A 9070-nucleotide genomic window follows, 5' to 3' on the forward strand; every position below is an offset into this window, starting at 1 on the left:
CTTAAAAAATATACATTTGCAATTCTAAAATTAAATAAAAAATTCCTCGAAATCACCGAGGAAATCAATAATTCAATTCCAAATTCGCCTAGTTCAAACTCCACATCTAAACACATTTACCATCGAACGTTTACTCAAAATCTCTCACCACAGAGCGTATTTAATTATCAAATTCACTGATCAATATCGCTCCGAAATTCATTCGTTCTTTGTTTAGCTCCTTGGCACGAGCCAGAGGAACAGAGCGTCCGTGTCTCGATCGATGATAATTATTCTCGTAAATTCAAGCATAAATGCGCGCAGGTACAGAGTAGACGAGACGCAGGAGGGATCGGTGGGTTAAATGCTCGTAATGACGTCTCGTAATTGCATCGAAAGTTCGTGGGGAAACCGTAATTATCGTACGGCTGCACTTTCGACGATACCATCGGTCGCGTCGCTACAATCGACAGCGTGCAAATCGCCGCGAAATAATATATCTTTACGGATGTTAAATTCTTCGTTACGATCGGGTGGTGAAAACTATCGCGAGTGTCGCGAGAATGCGTCATTCTACGACATTTACGTTCAATGAATGATTAATCGTACCCTTAACCGAAGGTTCTTTAGAGTAATTCGAGAATAACGAAAAAGTCGAACAATAACACGAATCGAATTTTGGTAACAATTCTAAGTCACGTGTATTATAATTGTTGCTTTGTACGTACACTTTAAAATCGCGCCATCTTAAAGACGAAAATATTATTCCCTTCTTTCTTTTGCTATTCGTAAAATATACCGATAAAGTTTCATCGGAAGAACCGATGTGCTTTATCAACTCGATATCAATTCGAAATTAATTTTATCCCAAACAACGAAATAAATTACAAGGTTACTGTAAACGAATCGATCAATACAGACACAACGAGAATCCATTCAATTCCAACTAGATATTTCACTGCCAGCGATCGACGATTAGTCAAAGGATTGATCGACTGGTTATACAGATTTGAGTAATTTATTTGAACGATCAATCCTATTAATATTCATTATTCGGTCAATATCTCGATTATGCGAATCACCGGTACTCGGATAATTATCTAGGTAAGCGTTCATTATTCGCTTGAGTACGAATGTACGCGTTGATTGATGCGAATTCGACATATGCCAATATTTTCGCGCATTTCGATGATATCGGAACTCAGATTATCAGAAATTTCGGAACCACCTGATAATTCTACCTTTCCTATCGTTTGCTAAAATATAAGACAAATATTTGGAGAATATTTTGTTTAAAGAATATTTTCTGTGCCTAGAATATAAAATATTTGGAACATTTATTAATAAAATAGAAAATTCATTCGCACACGAGAAGAAATTGTCTAACTTACCCCGCTGAAGGTTTTTACGTTGTGCAAAGCATTCTGGGCGTCCAAAGCGGCCTTTCTCGTATAAAATGTTACGAAGCAACATCCTGCAACGAAAAATGCACACAATGAAGAAAAATATAAATCGTACTTCTTTTGTGAGGCACCTCTCTCAAAAGTTAAAATTCAACGTTTGATATATCAATATTTTATAAAAATATGAATATCTTTGAACATCCGTAATCTAATTCTGACAATATTTATGAACGTATAACGTTTGTTAAGAGTTAAGAACGTCTTCCTCGGCATGCCGTCCTTCGAGTAGAACGATAGAAGACACCGAAATCCAAGTACTTAATATCGCAATAGGAATGACTGGTATATAGAAAACAGTGGAGCAAGTTGGTCACTTCGAAGAAGCTCATCAAGGCTTTTCCTTCGTCGCCACAGCTGGACACCAACCGAGCCAGAAACGGATTGGTCGATAGTTTCCAGTTGCCAAAAGTTCGATACACCGTTGTATTACTACCGGTTGCCCACCCCTCTCTCCATTACTAGCGACTTGGTACCTCATCCCTTCGAGTCGAAAATCCAGGAGACTGGATTTAGTCGAGACCCTACCTACTCCCCTTTTAGTTTACGAAATAAAATAGCTGCATACAGGTAGTTGTCGGCCGTTTCATTGCACGCAAACAAACGCAGCTTGAGAAAGTTTATGGCTATAGATTCAGCCTGAGAAACTCTATGGCTGCACGGTCGTTCTGGAAACTTTCGAATTCCAGATGGAACCTTAGGTTATATAATGGCCCGGGTTAAATTGATTCTACTTTACTAGGGAGGGAAAAAGCTGGATAAATTGGTCAGTTTCTGGCAGTATTTAGGAAGTCCATGGTGTTTGGAGTTTTGGAACGATATTTTGTGGACGATGTTAATGAAGCAGGACATTTGAGGTTTCATGATACGAGTATAGATAGTTATTGCGTTTCCAATTTATTATGGCTGGAATTAAAATTGGGATTCGCAATATCAGCAATTGTTGTACTGTACTTAGTGTCCCTAGGATTACAAATTTCTAATTAATTCAACATTTTTATTATAAAAATAATTTATCATGTAACCTTCTATAAAAATAAATGTATATCGTAAAATCTAAGTTACGTTCATAATGAGAAAATCTTGTAGTCTTGTCAAAAATAGATATTTCTGTGAAAGAGTTAGTTTGTTGCAAATAATTGAAGCTTAAAATGTGATAAACTGCTCAGTTAGTGATCGAAATCTTGACCGGTTAGATCTCATAAAAATATCGCGCTTAACACTGTCGTGTAACGAAGTAATCATAGAGAATTTAGCGTATGATGGAAGATCGTATAATCTACGTAACAATAATGTTTGCTTTTAACATGCGGCTGTAAGTTCTTAAGCTTGTTGGTTCATGAACTTCAGTAATCCAACCTATTATCCTATATTTGTTCAATAACTTGGAATTGCAAGAACTCCTTGTATGACTTACAATCAGTAGCTATATATTTACACATTAATTTCTATAGGATATTATAGAAAGGAGATGAAGGTTCATGAAATAATAATGTATCGACGCCCGCAATCTTTTGGTCCAAATGTTAATAAGAAAATTTTATATGCATTAGTACTTATTTTTCTACGAGTACTCATCATCTTCTTGTCTCATTAGTCTCGTGATTCCAACATCGTATTATCAAAATTCAATTTACATAAAATTCGTTCAAGATGACACTGTCACGATGCACAAGATATAAGGTTTTGCAAAAAAATACCTGAAATCTGGAACTCTTGGAAGGATGATGCCACAAAAGAGGGGTTGATTTGTAACGAGGTATTCGATACTGTATCTAAGCAGTTATCCGATATCACGACGACGCGTAATTGAAAAATGCGTAATACGATGCCTGTAGCTCAAGATGCGTTGAACTAAAATTTCGTTTCTATGTAATTTTCGTTTCGTAGTTTCGCCGCAACTTCGTGCGGACGGTAACAGCCCACAGCCAAGAAAATGAGTAACTCGATATTCCTCGACAACATCTAATTCACCAGACAGCCGTTTTAATAGAATCGAACGTCGCTTACAAAAGATGTCTCGAGGTCACCTTTTACCGATAACATTAATTTCAGAAAAAGAACCAAAAAAGATAAAAACGATGTTCGTATATGATTGATAGGAATAAAATTTTGTCTATATTCGATGATATTACAAATATTATCGTTAACATATACATTAACAGTTCTGAAATAGTCTCATACCAAGAATGTTACATCGACCAGTCATTGGATAGTCGAACACTGTGAACAGGAAGATCCATTCGGACAAAATGCCGGTAATACTCAAGAAACATCTGTAAGAAGGACATTTTTCACCTAACTTTCTCCTATTGAAGCAAAGAAGCGAAACAACGTTAGATATTCTTGATATGTCAACGGTGAGTTTCGGTAAATTACGACAGGAGGACTCAGCGGGAGTCGGGAAATTATGTTCCGGCGGGTAACTAATCTTGAGGCATCATCGCTCGATAGACCTTTAAATCACATCGTGCAAACTACCCCCTCGCCGCGTCTAGTTGCTCGACGGCCAGCCTGTAATACTCGTGTCTACAAATGACCCCATTCGTCGAGATGCCAACACCAACCCCCTTTTCTTCGTTCTACTATGTACTATATATTGACTAGCGCTGCCATCTCATCGGTTTTTCCTTTCTTCAATGAGATATGGCCAACTACGATAGTGGTACCGATACTAAACTCCTGTATTTTTATACTAAATTCTTCTATTATTGCGCTAAATTATCGTCGTTTATCCAATAAAAGTGCATTTATAAATGATATTATTACACATTTGATACAACAGTCGATATTATCAAATTTTAAACCGAAATTCACAACTTTCCTCATTCACAACAACCCCAAAATAAAATTTAAAAATTCTACAACTGCGCAACAACACAATACGATTTCCCCTTTCCCAACGAATATTACCGATGCACCAAACACATCCTCCCGATGGATCAACATCCATAGAGTTTTCATCGAAATGAGGGTTCTCATTCAACGCGTACGATCGTAAATTTCAATAGGCGCGTCATAAATGTAATCAAAGCATTGTAGCTGTTTGAATAAAATCCACGATGCCTATGGTTTATTGACTGCGCGGTATTACATTGACGAATGGTAGGCGAGCAGTGCTTTGAGCATTGACGAATCGCGGTGAACTGTCGTGCGAGCAGTCGAGAGTGTTAGGGTGAAAACCAGCGTAAACCGAAACGTGAAGGGTGGCGGTCAGGGTAACTTTGATTTATTTCCAGGTTTGCCTAGTAGTAGGTGGCTCGTGTTACCTCATAGACAGTTACAAATTCGTCCGGGAATTTTTGGCGTCTTTTTCCTTCGTAATTTTGTTCTACTTATCACCACGGATCGTAATAACGAAGTTTAAGGTTCTAGTCGAAGGAAAAATTACTATTACAAAATGGCATGAGAAAATATAACAAGTACGTAATCGTTCATTGAATTTGAAAGAAAGGAGTGTTAGTAGTAGGCATATACGTATAGTCAGACCTACCATATTAAGACATTAACTCGGATATTACGTCTTGCACCTGCGAAGAAGATAAATCGACGTGATTTAATTCGTGAATGCACTAACTTTCCATTCATATCGCATATACGTATCTTGTTGTTTAATTTGAAGATTGATGTATTATTACCGGAGAAGATTGTACTGTGGTTTGGCTTAGTCGGATAATTAGCATTTTACCGTATTTGGTATTTCGAGAACAACTTATATTAACGCAATAAACGTATTCATCGAACTCTTTGTGAGTGGAATGAATTGGATATAATACGAATATTCATTAACAAAAACGCAGGAAACGTTAAACGATCACGCAAATACCGAACACATGGTCTGTGCAACATCTAGATTGAAATGAACAGTTAATGCGTAATTTATTAATCTCCTGCGTACGATATTCATGCATTTCCGCATGTAGCCCCCGAATTATAATCTATGTGGGACGATCGTGTCGAGTCGTAATTACGTGAACTCTCCAGCTAGAAATTCGAAATTAACCGGTCATTGAACGAAGAAAGCGACGCAATTATGCGAGAACCCTGCCACAACGAGCAAAGCGAATTTACGGTAAATTCAAATAAACTATTCTCCACGTTGAAATCAATTTGGCACCATAAACTCATTAATGACACGGTAATAACGATTATTAAAGTAATTGCTGACTATCTGATATTGTACAATTGCGTCAATAACGATGAGTGCAATTGTTGATATTGTTGGTTATTTAATTGTTGGAATGTTCATAGATATCGAGACAAAATATGTTTACAGAAGTACGAAAACATTGGCTTATTATACAATAATATTATAGAGAAAATACAATAATGGTACTGAGATAATTTGGATGAGTAAATTACGATATAATTATGTAGAAAAATTTACATACAGGATATAATACGCATACACGCACAGTCACTTTTTTTCTTTCTTCTTCTTTCTTTCTTTCTTTCTTGAAGATTTTAATACGATCATGTCTCATAGTGTTTACAATATTTCAGTATTTCGATTCGACTCGAACCTATTTTCATATTATTGTACATACATTTCAAGATGGCCCACTTTGCATCGTTGTTTTGATATACGGGTACATACATATATATTGCAGAATATTCTGTAACACATCTTTACGACATTCCCAATTAAAGAGATATTTCAACGAATCCAATAATTATTTTTAAACCACGAGTAATTCAACATCGATATACTAATTGGAACACTCTCTTTAAAACGCCGTTACGCGTGTGCTTACTGTGTATGAAATGATAGCCCCAAGTTATTTTATAGAAATAACGAAATAACCACAGATGTTCTTATTATTTATATTTTTCAGTTTATTGAATTGTATTTGCGGAACATTGTTAATGTTTCTTTTAATTATCATGCAATACTATAATAAATACATTATATACGTAGACCTATCCCCTTTTACAATTATTACAACGCGTTACTGTTACTATACATTTTTGAAATATAACTTTTTTGTAATAATGGATAACTAGTTGTTGATCCTTATCTTATATGGTAGCGTTGATCATCGTCGATTGAATTAAATTTATTCACGCGAGACAAAATTACGCAGAAATACTATGTATGTACACACTAACCCTATGTATTAAGGTTGTCCGAAAAGTGTCCTTCTTTTACAGACACGTCTTTCACAACGATGCATCTTTATACAAACATGAAACCTAATCTGTCGAACGTTGTGATCTTTATTTCGATAGAACAAAATGGATCATACGTAATTCGATAAAATAATATAAAACGGAAAATGTTGTGCATCCATTATTTCCTTATAAAACGAAAGAAACTTATCGGACGTCCTAATAGTTTCACAGTTACAACCTTCAAAAATTTACGAAGCCTGAAAAATTTATAAAGCACGATTGATTTCTACAAATATCTGCTATAATCAGAGTTTTATATTATAGAGAGCCAAGCCGAAGTACATATCTCTGTTTATATGTATATTCGGAGCACGACTTATCGTCACGACAGTTCGTCTACAACTGATTCCAAATGACTGATTCTATATATGTATTCGAACAAATTGGCTACAAAGAAATAGTATACAATAAGACAAGGAAGATCAGCAATAATCTAGAGCTAGAACACAGCGTAACAAGCACATCGTTACAATTTTAGGAGCGGATTTCATTTGCGTTGCGAATTATTCCGTCTACAAAAATCATGGTGGATAAGTAGAACGAATCCGTTGGTTGGTCTCGTCCGCCATTAGGAATTCCCAATTGACGTCGTAATTATCGCTAATTGGACTCCGGATTATACTCGCGCGACACGCCGCGTGTGAAATGCTCGTCGTTCGAGTTGCGAATTATGCATTGCCTTTTCCGGAAACGGAGACGAGTTACGGAGGACAAAGAAAGCGACAGGTTGCCCTCCGGGATATGTATTTCCAAAATAGAAGACTGTCACTCTGTCAATCAGGATGTTAATACTTTACATCCTGTCAGCCATATGTTCGTACCTTGATTTCTCTCTAATCAGAAACGACGGCTGCTCGACGGGATTTTCTACTTCTTTTTTCATTTGTACAGGTATCACTTTTGTTCGTTTATACAGGCCACACGATATAGGACTTTCTGTTTAATCCTTTTTTAATTTCAGTTTCTTTTTGATACGTGAGTTGTATGAATAATTAGGTTCAGGATATAACTGAATACTTTATCCCGGAGCGCAGGAAATTTTTCACCTGCTATGTCACGCGCGGTCACAAATTACTTCGTACGGAAAATGAGAATTTTCTGTTGTGCTAGTATAACACCTAATCTTAAAATATATCTATATAAAGTTACTAAACTAATCCACTCATATAGATATGTCTTTTTGGTTAAATTTTACTTCTACCAAATATTTATGATCGGTTTGAAGCATAACATTTTCAAATACTAATAAATTTAATAGTGACATGTAAATATAAAAAAATATAATGTAACGCGCTATAACGTCTTCCATAGTCTTTGAAAAAAAGCAGAAATATCAAAAACCTCAGGAACTGCCTAGGCTGCCGGGTGTATCAGTTGTAACAACGCAAGATTTTGAACAACCACGATATAGCTGCGGATAAACGATTGCCGATACACCTTGTCTTAGTCGTACGAGAGTCAACTAGCGATCCCAGGCGAACACGTTTACTACTTCGATGCCGATGCGTGATTAAAGCCTACGGGGAAATCTAACAGCGTGACATCGTGGAGGTAATCCTTGCATGCGACCCTGACGCGGTGGCCGCATGCCTGTGCGCGTTTCCGGTACACGCAACGCCACCTGGATGGCGGTATCTATCCTCTCCACACGACCAACCTACGTTAACCGATAATTTCTGGCTGCGTCGCGGCACCAATAACGCGCGATCGACGATTCAGATGAATCTAATTAGCGATAATTTCCGCGGGGCCCATCCGTACACGCGGTTTTACGCAAATATCTAACACGCCGCATCGGAATCGCTTCGTATTAATAATCGAGGGACTGATTGCTCGTTAAACACGGGGCAGATTGGGGATTATCCGTGTGGCAAAGAATTTTCATATTCCTTGTTTCTTTTCGAGGACTACGAGGAATGTGCTATATTTTGTGCGAAACAGATTTACGCGCTGCTCCATATAGGTTGAGTCTAGTAACTGGGCCGGAAGACTATAACCGTTACAGATAGAAAAAAAGTAGTTGCTGTTACAAAATGCTTTGCATTTACATACTCTTTGGAAAAAAGATCCCATTATACGATGATGGAGCTTGATAAACAATGTAGAATCTTCCTTTACAATCGTTTTTTCTGTCTGCGATGAAGACAGAGTTGTAATCCCAGCCCAGCTACCATATAGATTCACCCTCTATATCTGTAATATTTGGAAGTTATTATGTTTCAGGAAGATTATAATTTGATAGAATTAAAATTTAATCGAATAACATTGTGTTAAAAGATACGAGTGTTACTTGAGAATATTTACTCGCTTACGATTCACTGGAGGAATACACCAAATTAAATGTCCCATTTGCAAAATAGCTAATAAACTACGTATTATACAGAGCGCGGTGAACCACTGATAAGCATAAAACGCGAACGTTCGTACACGTATCGATTGGCAAGAAGCAGATTTCTGCA

The 9070-nt window shown here is 36.9% G+C and overlaps 1 protein-coding gene across 18 annotated transcripts in view; it reads right to left on the minus strand.

The window, feature by feature from the left end:
* Positions 1-9070, minus strand: part of LOC122570599 (CUGBP Elav-like family member 2) — a 358376-nt gene that overhangs the window by 96650 nt on the left and 252656 nt on the right. For all 18 annotated transcript variants that reach the window (XR_006317854.1, XR_006317853.1, XR_006317855.1 and 15 more), the window contains one exon: positions 1371-1453. Coding sequence is in view for 14 of the 18 variants with exons in the window: in XM_043733114.1 (XP_043589049.1) it covers positions 1371-1453 (83 nt within the window). In the remaining 4 variants the exon portion in view is untranslated. The remainder of the gene's footprint in view (positions 1-1370; positions 1454-9070) is intronic.

Source organism: Bombus pyrosoma, linkage group LG9 (assembly GCF_014825855.1).
Source record: "Bombus pyrosoma isolate SC7728 linkage group LG9, ASM1482585v1, whole genome shotgun sequence".
In the NCBI taxonomy this organism is placed as follows: Eukaryota; Metazoa; Arthropoda; class Insecta; order Hymenoptera; family Apidae; genus Bombus; species Bombus pyrosoma.